Below are 13,160 nucleotides of genomic sequence, written 5' to 3' on the forward strand. Positions count from 1 at the left end.
TATTTGTTATTAGTCCCATCCTTCAACTCTATTCAATACCTCCCATCTATCTCTTAACACCATCCATATAGGATTTCTATTTGCCATATATATTTCAACCGTACTGTGATGTTTTACAAAAGTTCTGAACCTTTCTATTCTCATTGCTTCTACAGATTGTGAATTAAAAATAAACATTTTTGCTAAAAGTATTATACCTTTTTTAAACATTCTGTCAAAAAATAAAGGTTTTTTGTCAATTAGTATATTTGAATTTAACTACAATATGTGTTGCATTATTGTTCTGTCGTTTCTGGAGGATAAAATTGAAATTGCAACCAACTTTCTATGGCTTGTTTTTAAGTATATGTTTGTATGATGTCACTTTAGTTTTATGCAAAGTAAGTACACTGTATGTTCAATCATTTTATATAGTAAAACCTGCAAAAGAGTGAATGTAAAACCAGGGAAAAAATGCACTACCTTCACCAGTGCCCCCCAAAAACCACACAACCCTTCCCTATTTCTGACCACCCCCCACTAAACCTACATGGATGCTAGTAGCAATGGACCAAAATATCACACACAGAGCAGTATATACATAACAGTGGGCTAGCACGCTAAGCTAGGCCATGGGCTAGTAGTAGCAGAGAGTATACACAAGGAAGGATAGCATGCTAGGCTAGCAGACCAGAGGCTGTGGGTAGTAGAACATATTATAAACAATTGGGCCTATCACGCTAGGATAGTGCCGGTTAGTAGGCCTCAGGCTTTAGGCCAGAGCTGTGTAAACCCCATGTGCAGTACAGGTAGCCGCTAGTGGGGCTAAGGGTTAGCGGTAGCATGCTAGAATGCTAATATGTAAACTAGCAGACATTTTGGATGTGGCTAGCAAGTGACAGGGGCAAGATGACGTCATAGGCTGGCCATTTTGGGTGAGGTTGAACAATGACTGGCTGGCAGCCATCTTGACCCAGAGTAACTAATGGGGAGAGATTTTACCTCATGGTCTGAATAGCTAAGACACACATAAATGATGCCATGATGTCCAGATAAACAGGAGTAAGTAAAATGGCTAGTACCCAGGCATGAATTACTACCATATATACAGTGAAATAAGTATGTATAAGCATCTACTAACATAGTAATAAGAACCTATGACATTTACAGATTAACTATACATCAACTGAACTCTGAGGTACTGTAACGCATGAAAAATAAATTGCACCTTTATAATAAAGCATTGCATGCATATCATGGCATTCTCGTAGAGGCAAAGAGAAGGAGGGGAAAAGCCTTTACAGAAGTTGTACACATGGGGAAGGATTTTAGTAGCCTAGGGTAATTCTACTTCATTTTACATGACTGGAGACTGGCAGAATATTTTTGAATACCGCACAAATGATCGAAACAGGCTGCTTTGACACTGAGAATCTGAGATCAATGAAAACGACCTTGTCTTGAATCCATTAATAGCCTAGGACTAGGTGTGTGGAGACACGCATTGTGCAAAATGAGCGGGGCCGGACTACCGCATTTCAAGTCCCATTTCCTCTGAGAAAATGTAGCAGTTTTAAGCAAGTTTCCTGCTGTTCTACACATTTTGCTATCATGTGCTAACAATGTTCGCTCAATAGGCCTATTTGGAAGTTGATAACATATGTTGGTAGCCTACAGCAGACTGACTAGAGTCTTCTCTCTTTTCAGCCATCTCATGAGCCATCTCATGGGGCACACACTGGTTCAATCAACGTTGTTTCAACCAAGGTGGAATATACATTGAATTGACGTCTGTGTCTAGTGGGTTGCTTTCCAACCTGTGTTTTTCCCACGATTGTATTTAAAATAATTGCGAAAGGTCTGTTTTGTCTGCATGCTGTTCACTGACAGATTTGCTGTGCGTTCCTGACTATAGGCTGCAGCATCTCCAGCACCCTTCCCACGGCTATGATTCTATAAGGAAATAAATAATGAAGTGCTGCTGCACATAGGCTATCAGCCAACCAGAGCGAATATTGATGATGATGTAGCATAAATCAAATGTGTTAATCAAATCTTATGCTGCTGTGGCAGTACTGTTGATATTTAAACAGTAGCTCGCTACACACACTTGACCGGTTGCATCTCAAACCATGCATGTTTGGATACTGGGCATGTGCAATCTCCATACCCTGCAGGGCAGACTGGGATAATGGCACAACCAAGTGCACGTGAGCTTCATACCGGGCAGACCAACAGACGGGGTAGGGGCAGTAGCGGTATGTGGTTAAAATCACTGGGGAAAACTAAATATGATGTGGCTGTTGATGGTTCTAATTTCTGTCTGTGTGTGTGTGTGTGCGCGCTTGTTCTTACAAGTAGAAAAATATGTTGACCAACCCTACTTGTAGAGAAACACCAAGGCCATCCTCCTCTCTTTCATGTTGAGGAAACGTTCTATAACTCTGTCATACAGTACACGTTCTTATGTTTTGTTGTCCTAGGTCACCTGGCTAAAAGGCTTGCTCGCTAGCCTAACTTCCATTCATGGGCAACGTTAGCTAGTTAACATTAGCCTTCTACATCTAGCTACGTACTGAACTTCCATCCTCTCAGACCAGGGGCACAACATTGTATGAATTAATGGTTGGATCAGAATCGCCGTTATAATCTTTTGTAGTTGTATTCAATATGGATCCCCATTAGCTGTTGCCAAGGCAGCAGCTACTCTTCCTTGGGTCCAGCAAAAGTAAGGTAGTTATACATTTTAAAAACATTACAATACATTTAGAACAGATTTCACAACAAGTGTGTGCCCTCGGGCCTCTCTCTACTCTACTACCACATATGTATAACACAAAATCCATGTGTACGTGTGTACAGTGCGTATGTTATCGTGTGTTTGTATGGATGTGTCTATGTTTGTGTTGCTTCACAGTCCCTGCTGTTCCATAAGGTGTAATTTTATCTGTTTTTTTAATCTAATTTTACTGCTGTCATGAGTTACTTGATGTGGAATAGAGTTCCATGTAGTCATGGCTCTATGTAGTACTGTATGAAAAGTGTATGCACTAACTGTACGTCGCTCTGGATAAGAGCGTCTGTTAAATTACTAAAATGTAAAATGTACAAATGTACTGTGCGCCTCCCATAGTCTGTTCTTGACTTGGGGACTGTGAATCCCTCTTTCTGGCACCTGACCACACGACTGAACAGTACTCCAGGTGCGACAAAACTTGGGCCTTTATGACCTGCCTTGTTGATAGTGCTGTTAAGAATGCAGAGCAGCGCTTTATTATAGACAGACTTCTCCCCATCCTAGCTACTGTTGTATCAATATGTTTTGACCATGACAGTTTACAATCCAGGGGTTACTCCAAGCAATTTAGTCTCCTCAACTTGCTCAATTTCCACATTATTCATTACAAGATTTAGTTTAGGTATAGGGTTTAGTAAAGGATTTGTCCCAAATACAAAGCTTTTAGTTTTTGAAATATTTTGTTGGAGAGGCTTCCATTAAAGAACACCCTCTGTGTTCTGTTAGACAGGAAACTCTTTATCCACAATATAGCAGGGGGTGTAAAGCCAGAACACATACCGTTTTTCCAGCAACAGACTATGATCGATAATGTCAAAGGCCACACTAAAGTCTAACAAAACAGCCCCCACAATCTTTTTATAATCAATTTCTCTCAGCCAATCATCAGTCATTTGTGTAAGTGCTGTGCTTGTTGAATGTCCTTCCCTATAAGCGTGCTGAAAGTCTGTTGTCAATTTGTTGAAAGTGAAATAGCATTTTATCTGATCAAACACAATTTTTCCCAAATGTTTACTAAGGGTTGGTAACAGGCTGATTTGTTGGCTATTTGAGCCATTTAAGGGGGCTTTACTATTCTTAGGTAGGGAAATAACTTTTGCTTCCTTCCAGTCCTGAGGGCACACACTTTCTAGTAGGCTTAAATTGAAGATATGGCAAATAGGAGTGGCAATATCGTCCGCTATTATCCTCAGTATTTTTCCATCCAAGTTGTCAGACCCCGGTGGCTTGTCATTGTTGATCGACAATAACACATTTTTCACCTCTTCCACACTTACTTTACGGAATTCAAAATTACAATGCGTGTCTTTCATAATTTGGTCAGATATACTTGGATGTGAAGTGTCAGCGTTTGTTGCTGGCATGTCATGCCTAAGTTAATCATTGCCAGTACGCAGAATGAAGTAAATCCCTATCTCCATCCATGGCTAATTTAGGATAGTGCCAACAAAAGGGCACTTGGTAAGTGGGAGGACAAAGGGGCAGGTGCTTGGGCACAGGTAGACCCATATCTGTGCACATGCCTATCTCTCTGCAACACTAAGCTCAACTAAAGAAACAGGCAGGAAAGGGGCCTGTTACCCCACCAGATAGGGCCTGTGATTGGCTGACCCCTGTCAGTTGAGTTGATCAGCAGAGTTGCCCCTAGCAACGGAATGTTCCAGGAGCAAGGGTGTGAAAGTTGGGGGGCAGAGTAGCTGTAAACAATGGAAATTCCACCCCCCCCCATTACCTCTGCTCTCTGCTAGTGGAAAGTGTCTCATAGCTAGTGTCTTTGAATGGAGGCTAAGAGAGGGGATTTTCTACAGTAACTGACTAATAAATGTCAATTGGTATTCACAGAACATTTTCAACGATTACCATTTTTTTTGCGATTTCCTTTTTGGATCCTACCATAGCTGAGCTCATGTTCAATACAATAGATTTCATTATAATCTTTGTAATATAATGTCTTACCTTGTGCTGCTGCTTTGGCCAACAGAACTAAAATTACCAAGGGGATCATTTATTTTCTGCCTGCACAAGAAGAGTGAATTAAGCTACAGGATTAATGTAAAAATGTATACATTGCGCCCAACCACAAGTACCTGTTTGCAAAAACAGAAGTTGTAACTTATTACACATTGTGAGTTATCGTTCACTACCATTTTCCTTCATGTAGTTTGATGAGAACAAGGGATTTTTGGACCATCTGTAAGTGTCAGCAGCACTGAAGCAGGAAGAGGAATAGTAATACTGTAATATCTGATATCTGAAATAGCAATACATTAGCAATATAAGTGTATGATTTCAGAAAAAACGATCGTCTTCCTCAATTATCTGTTGTGGGTCATCACATTCAATCATCTTATTATTATACAGATACATTTTCACAGGGAGACATTGACTGGTTCAAAAGGACTGATTCAATTAAATATTGTGCACTTTGAAGTTTCACATTCAAACTGTCCAATACTTTACATTGATGGTGCTCTCTGATGAGTCACCGGGGGTCCTCACACCTCCATAACAGATCATACAAAAGTCATTACATTGTCGAGTAAACATCTTAAAAATATGATTTAACCCATTGTCTTAAAAAGTTAAATTTTGTCAACTTAACTTGATTTCTTAAGTTTCCACAACTTTGTTTCATACATACAACTAAATACAGTTTTGTCTTATCTTTTATTCTCTTACCAATATAATTGTTTTGAATTATCACTGCAACAATATATGTAAGAAATCACACATGAACAGCTCTAAATACTTTAAACAATGTAAAAGATAGTTTATTTATTTACAGTCCCTCATTAACAATATATTACATAACAATTGTAAATGAGTATTTGAACACAAATAAACATTGGTACAACAACATGGATGCCTCAAAAGAAAGAAAGCATTACATTTACAGTATGATATTGCAGCTCAGTTTGAAGGAAATGTTCACAATTCAAAATTAGATTATTATTTATGTTAACAAACTCAAAACTACATGCAGTGCATCTTCATTGCATTCGTTGCACGATGCATGATGTCATCTTGATGTGTTGATTTGGCACTAGTCTTTAAGTTTGATGGTCTGTCTGATCTACTCAATCAATGCATCCACATAATGTTCAGTCAACCCTTGTCTTATATCTGCTTTATAAAGCTACATGTGGATAAAATGTCTACCCTTGAGTCTATGGGCTGGCTGCCACATCCGGGTTCACAGCCATTTTGATCTGTCCATACTCCACCATCTCTGTGGCTGGGGGCCTCTGCTTCCTTGCTGGATTTCTTTGCTTGCCTATTTTCACAACAGTGTCTACAACACCCTCGTCACCGTTTTCTGAAAAATGAAAGGAAAGCTGTTGTACAATCTGGACATGAAACAAAATGTCATGTTTATTCAACATTTCAAATGTATGTTCTGGACATGAAACTAAATTACTTTTTACATTTTACCTGAAGTATCAAATCTGGATCTTCGTTTCTTGCATAGATGGTTAATACCGACAAACAGTGCAAGAAGTAATGTGAGAATTCCAACAGTCAGAGCCACAGCCACTGTCACAGCTACAAAAGGAAACTGGGAAGAGACAACTAGAAAGAAAACATCAGTACACAACACTTGTTGACCATGCAAATGAAACAGAGTTGTACTCTTAATTCAAAAAGTGGGAATGAAGTCAACTGTCCTGAGATTACCTGGGCAGGCCAAGGGGAGATCAATAGTAGAGTTGCTGCTGCTAACTTTATTCTGAACCATACAGGTCAGGGTTCCTGTCACATCACTCTTCAACGTGATGACACTGATCTGGTAGTGGTCATAGGCTACACTCCTGGTCAGATTCTGGCCGTTCAGGGTCCAGCTGTACTGAAGACCATCTCTCTCTGAAGAGCATGTGACCACGGTCTCTCCATGAGGCAGACAGAGGTGAGACAACACTGGCTCTGACACCGGGGCTGACAGACACAAACACAAGAGATCACTCAAATACCCTACCTCTGATTCATGCAAACATTATATCTAAAGTATTGTATGATGTAACAATATACTCTCTGTGTTGTACTACTGCTGCCAAGTCCTACATTATAACCCTATTGAAGTACTGACACCCTGGCGACCTTTCAGAAATCTCCCTCACCAGGAAAAGGATGCGTGAAGTATTTAGGTCGAATTAAAAAACAAAAAGGTTCCTACCTTGTATCACCAGTAGCATGTTGACTCTGAGCATCATTGTTCCCTCTGAATTATGTATTTCCAATTGGTAATCTCCAGAGTCGTCCTCTATAACTCTGTCCAGTCTGAATGTTCCATTATTAATGAACTGAGAGCGATTCATATAATCCTGAGGCAATTTAGATCTCCAGTCTTCTCCAGTTTTGAAGTTTAGAACACGTTTATCACCTTTCTTCAAGCTTATTTGGTCATTGCTAATGTGTGAACCAAGGTGTAAGGACAATGATTCTCCCAAAGCCCCATAGCATTGGTGAGTTCCATTCTCTTGAGAGAGATTACAGACCATGGCACTAACTGTGGAGCAATGATCTTAGGTCAGTATGTAAGTGTATGTCTGTTTTGCATAAATGTAAGTCTGAAGGTGCATTCAAGTGGAAATATTTCTTAATGAAAATATAACAAAAGCACAATACAATATAATCACATTCATGCAATGCAAATATTTTATATATCTCAGTTTTAATTATTTATTTAACACTTGTTTTCAGTGGACCCACTCTTATAGATTTTGGCTTTTTTTGGGCTTTTTTTAAATGTATTTTTACATTTGGTAAGTATAGAAGCAAATAAATGTAAAATTGAATTAGCAGAACATGTTCAACAATTAGCATCATTGTTGTTAGTGTCTTATTAAGTCTTGGCTAGGCCTTATACTCTGTTCTGTGTTATATCATGTCTCACCTTGTGCTGCTGCTGCTGTCACCACCAGAACTATAGTAATCAGAGGATCCATTTCTCTTCAGCCTGCACAAGACAAGTGACATTTAGCAGAAGTCTCACAGGAGCAGTACCATCAAAACTGTGTGAATTGATGTGAACGGATCATAATGTGCTGATACTCTACAAATGAAAGACAGGCTTGTAGACAAGACAACGTGCTTGTTTGTCAGGGTGACAGAAATACTTTGACACTTTTGTAAGCAGTGCATGCCTGGTGTGAACAGCAAACCACAAGAATACTGGGCCTGCTTGCAAGTAACATTATATGTTGTTAGGCATTTACTACCATATTATTTAATGATGATTGTCCACAGGTGAGATGGATGAATAGAGAAAATTATATATCTAAAACATAACCCAAGGAACGCAATTAAAAGGTCATTAACTTGAACCCTGATTTACTGCAATGGAATAAACATATTCAAAAAAGCAGAAACCTATTATTTAATTTTTGATTTGAGCAAATATTTTCTTACTTACTTTTTTTAAAATCTGCATTGTTGATTGAGGGCTTGTAAGTAAGCATTTCACGGTAAGGTTGTATTCAGCACATGTGACAAATACAATTTGATTAGATTTTTGAGTTGATTAAATTCTTTGATCCATTACAACCATTATCAATATCATTGTAGAGATCCTGACAATAGTTCCCAATGTGTGTTTGAAACTATTTATTTTTCTTGTTGTAAAGATTGGTTTCGTTAGTAATGGTACCTTTGGGAAGGTTAATTCTGTATGGGCCAGTTTTCTTGACAGAGATTAAGCCTAGTCCGCAACTAAAAAAACATGATCAATAAAGTATGTCTATTGAAATAGCTTTTTAGTCCAGGACGAGTCTATCCGGCCAACCAGCAAAGCATTAATATATGTGTTCAACCATATAATTTACCATTATAATCACAAATTATTATCAATTGCATGCAATTTATAGTAGCCTGGAGCCTACATTATCATAAATTAATTTAAAAAAGACCGGTCTTTTCCTCAAGTATCAGTCTTCATATATAACTCATGCAGTAACCTTAAAACTAATGTGATGAAGAAAATGCATATAAATATACTGACCAGATTCACTCACCAAAGTCTAAATAGTAAAAATCTAAAGTCCGAAAAAAGGACTAAATGTATTTATTTTAGAAAAGTATTATGCTCTTCACGTAGCTATCATCTCATCTCGGTCCTCTCTTCTATAGTATGAAAACTATTTGAACAACAGTTTGTGATCTTTGACATCCGCTCACACTAGCCAGTGACTAGACTATCAACCTGGTCTCAGAGCATTTCATATTATTCTGCACATAAATCTAAGAAACCCATTTAGTATGATATGTTACGCTTCAGATTGGTATGTAATAATTTGTGGATGTTGTTACAGGAGTGGTTCGCAGTTCCGGAGCAACCCACTAGGTGTCATCCTCCGACAACTTTAGGCACCTCCTCACTCACAATCAGGACTAATCATCTTCCTATTGGTGTCACCTGTGTCAATCTGATTCACCTGTGTTCCCTTGCTCAGTTTTCTCTGCTAGTTTCACTATGCCAAGCAGTACTAATCAGTGTCTGGACAGGTACGTTAGAAGTGTTCTCCCTGTTTATTGATTATTTCAGTCATAGTTAGTATTTCATATTTTTGGCTGTCTGCCTGCCTTTTTTGGAGTCTTATTTGCTCCACCTTTTTTTGTGTGTAAAGTCTGTTATTTTGTATCCTGGTTTCGGGACCATCAGTAAAGTTCCTTGTTTCACCATCTTTGCCTACTGCCTTATGTCTAACTTGCACCACACCTGGGTCACACCTCACACCAACCCTTACAGAAAACTGAGCCACTATGGACCCAGCAGAGGCAGCATAGTATCATAGTTCATTGGCAACGCAGGGAGCCATGCTGAACCAGCACGACCGCAGCCTGCAGCAGATCACCGAGAATCTCCGCCAGCTGACGATCGCCGTGCAGAGCCGGGTGGACACCCGACCAGCACCGGCAGCCGGCGGAGCGGATGTCGCGGCAGCGTCATCTCCAGTCTCGCCTGGGACATCGCGGGAACCCCGCCAACCACCTCCGGAGAGGAACGACGGACGTCCAGAGGGCTGCAGGGAATTCCTCACCCAGTGTTCCCTGGTATTCAGCCTACAACCCTCCTCCTTCCCGACGGAGCAGGGCCGGCTGGCCTACATTATCACTCTGTTGACGGGTCGGGCCCTTTCTTTGGCTACCTCGGAGTGGGAGAGCCAAACTCCGGCATGCTCCGATTCCTACCTATTCACCCGGGAGCTACGCAAGGTGTTCGAGTATGGGAGGATATCCAGTTTTTCATTGTGGACTCTCCGGAGTGTCCCCTCGTCCTCGGGCACCCCTGGCTGGTCGCCCACAAACCCCGGATAGATTGGTCCACTGGGCTGCTCATCCTGCAGGGAGGCGACGTCCTGTTCCGGTCTACACCGACCACTCATCAGCCCAAACCACCGTCCCAGACCACCTACCAGTCCTCACCTCTTCCCCAGGTTCCGCACTCCGAACCGCCTACCAGGAGGACGGCGGCTACAGACTCCGTCACCGCCCAAGACCTGGAAGGCGTTCCCCGGGAGTATTGGGATCTGGGGGAGGTGTTTAGTAAGAGGCATGCCAAGGGTCTATTTCCTCATAGACCATACTACTGTGCTATCGATCTCCTGCCGGGCACCATGCCCACACGAGGGCGATTGTATTCCTTGTCCCGGCCGGAGACGCTGGCCATGAGGGAGTATATCGACGAGGCACTCGTCGAGGTTCACATCCGTCCCTCTACAGTCTCCTTCCTGGGGTTCATCGTCACCCAGGGGGACCTACGGATGGACCCAGCCAAGGTCAGAGCGGTACTGGATTGGCCCCAAACAACTACAACGGTTTTTAGGGTTAGCAAATTTTATAGGCGATTCATTCGCAATTTTAGCTCCCTAGCCGCTCCCCTGACAGCCCTCACCCAGGCGAGCGTTCGCTCCTTTGCCTGGACCCCAGAAGCGGGGAACACATTTGATGCGCTGAAGCGGCGCTTTACATCGGCCCCGGTCCTCAGGCATCCTGATCCGTTCCTGCCGTTCATTGTGGAGGTGGATGCTTCAGATGTTGCAGTGGGAGCAGTCCTATCCAAGTGGTTCCTCACGGACGGTAAGACTCACCCCAGCGCCTTTTTCTCCCTTCGGCTGTCCCCTGCGGAGCGGAATTACAATGTGGGGAACCGTGACCTGCTAGCGGTCAAGCTCGCCCTGGGGGAGTGGAGACATTGGCTAGAGGGAGGCACCCATCCATTTGTCGTATGGACTGACCACAAGAACATAGCCTACATTCAGGGGGGCCAAGAGGCTCAACTCGCGCCAGGCCAGGTGGGTGTTGTTCTTCACCAGGTTCCGGTTCACCATCTCATACCATCCGGGGTCAAAGAAAACCAAGCCTGACGCGCTCTCCCGGCAGTTCGACCCCGTGGACCTGGTGTAGAGGGCCGACCCCATTGTCCCCAATGCCCTGATTGCTGCCCCAGTTTGGTGGGGAATCGATAGGCTGGTCAGAGCAGCGCTACGGCGGGAGCCCGATCCGGGTTGAGGTCCATCGGGGAGGATGTACGTACCCAAGGCTGCGCGCTCACGACTGCTTCAGTGTGCGCACGCGTCCGACCTCACCAGCCATCCGGGGGGCGCTAGGACTTTGGTGTTCCTGCTAGGATGTTCTAGTGGCCATATGCTGAGGGGGATACGCGCGCCTTCATGACTGCTTGCCCGGTGTGTGCGCGCACGAAGAGCTCACGTCAGCCCGCGGCAGGGCTGCTCCGACCCCTGTCTATCCCCAAGCGCCCCTGGTCCCACATCTCGCTGGATTTCATTTCCGCCCTACCCCCCTCTGATGGATACACGGTCATCCTGGTTGTTGTGGACCGGTTCTCGGAGGCTGCCCACTTCATTCCCCTTCCCAAACTCCCATCGGCCCGGGAGACGGCTAAGTTGGTGGTGCAGCACGTTTTCCGGGTCCATGGCCTTCCCCAAGATGTGGTGTTGGATCGGGGCCCTCAGTTCACCTCCAGGTTCTGGAAGGCGTTCGCCACATGCCTCGGCGCCTCTGTCAGCTTGTCTTCCGTCTTCCATTCCCAGTCAAACGGGCAGACGTAGCGCGTCAACCAGGATCTGGAGGGGTGCTGAGGTGTTACGCCTCCGGCAACCCAGCTACATGGAGTCAGCGACTGCCGTGGGCGGAGTACGCCCACAACACCCTTCTCTGCTCGTCCACCGGCCTGTCCCCCTTCCAGCGCCAATACGGGTACCAACCCCCCCTATTCCCCAAGCAAGAGGAGGAGGCGGCGGTCCCGTCGGACCAGGCCCACAACAGTCGCTGCCGCCACACCTGGAGGCAGGTACAGGCGGCGCTTAAGCGGGCCTCGGTCAGGTCTCAACATCAGGCCAACCACAGGCGTTGCCCGGCCCTGGTCCTTCGCCCGGGACAGAGGGTGTGGCTCTCCAGGAAGCTGTCCCCCCGGTTCGTCGGGCCATTCAAATTGGTCCGGCGAGTCAACCCAGTGGCTTACCGCCTGCAACTTCCCCCCACCACGAGGGTGCATCCCACATTCCATGTGTCCCTCCTCAAGCCCGTCGCCACCTGTCCCCTGGCTCCCCCTCCTCGTCCTGTTCCCCCATCAACAGTGAAGCAGCGACTCTGGGATGCTGACCTTCTACGCAGAGTTGCAAAGAAAAAGCCATATCTCAGACTGGCTAATAAAAAGAAAAAATTAAGATTGGCAGTCTGAGATATGGCTTTTTCTTTGCAACTCTGCCTAGAATGTGAGCATCCCAGAGTTGCCTCTTCACTGTTGATGTTGAGACTGTTTTTTTGCGGGTACTATTTAATGAAGCTGCCAGTTGAGGACCTGTGAGGCGCCTGTTTCTAATACTAGACACTCTAATGTATTTGTCCTCTTGCTCAGTTGTGCACCGAGGCCTCCCACTCCTCTTTCTATTCTGGTTAGAGCCCGTTTGCGCTGTTCTGTGAAGGGAGAATTACACAGTGTTGTACGAGATCTTCAGTTTCTTGGCAATTTCTCGCATAGAATAGCCTTCATTTCTCAGAACAAGAATAGACTGACGAGTTTCAGAATAAAGTTATTTGTTTCTGGCCATTTTGATCCTGTAATCGAACCCACAATTGCTAATGCTCTAGATACTCAACTAGTCTCAAGAAGGCCAGTTCTATTGCTTCTTTAATCAGCACAACAGTTTTCAGCTGTGCTAACATAAATGCAAAAGGGTTTTCTAATGATCAATTAGCCTTTTAAAACGATAAACTTGGATTAGCACACACAATGTGCCATTGGAACACAGGACTGATGGTTGCTGATAATGGGCCTCTGTACGCCAATGTAGATATTCCATTAAAAATCAGCAGTTTCCAGCTACAATAGCCATTTACAACATTAACAATGTCTACACTGTATTTC

General features: G+C 43.7%; 1 protein-coding gene across 1 annotated transcript; it reads right to left on the reverse strand.

Moving 5' to 3' along the window:
- Window positions 1-5,608: 5,608 nt before the first annotated feature.
- On the reverse strand, window positions 5,609-7,812 carry LOC121542143 (hepatocyte cell adhesion molecule-like). The gene is made up of 5 exons (XM_041851633.2): window positions 7,668-7,812; window positions 6,948-7,280; window positions 6,452-6,709; window positions 6,209-6,346; window positions 5,609-6,092 (listed from the first exon to the last, which is right to left on the reverse strand). Exons 1-5 carry the CDS (start codon window positions 7,717-7,719, stop codon window positions 5,944-5,946), a joined length of 930 nt encoding a protein of 309 aa, XP_041707567.1. The 5' UTR covers window positions 7,720-7,812; the 3' UTR covers window positions 5,609-5,943.
- Between the last annotated feature and the right edge of the window lie 5,348 nt (window positions 7,813-13,160).

The sequence above is a fragment of the Coregonus clupeaformis genome, unplaced genomic scaffold, assembly GCF_020615455.1.
Source record: "Coregonus clupeaformis isolate EN_2021a unplaced genomic scaffold, ASM2061545v1 scaf2652, whole genome shotgun sequence".
NCBI lineage: Eukaryota > Metazoa > Chordata > Actinopteri > Salmoniformes > Salmonidae > Coregonus > Coregonus clupeaformis.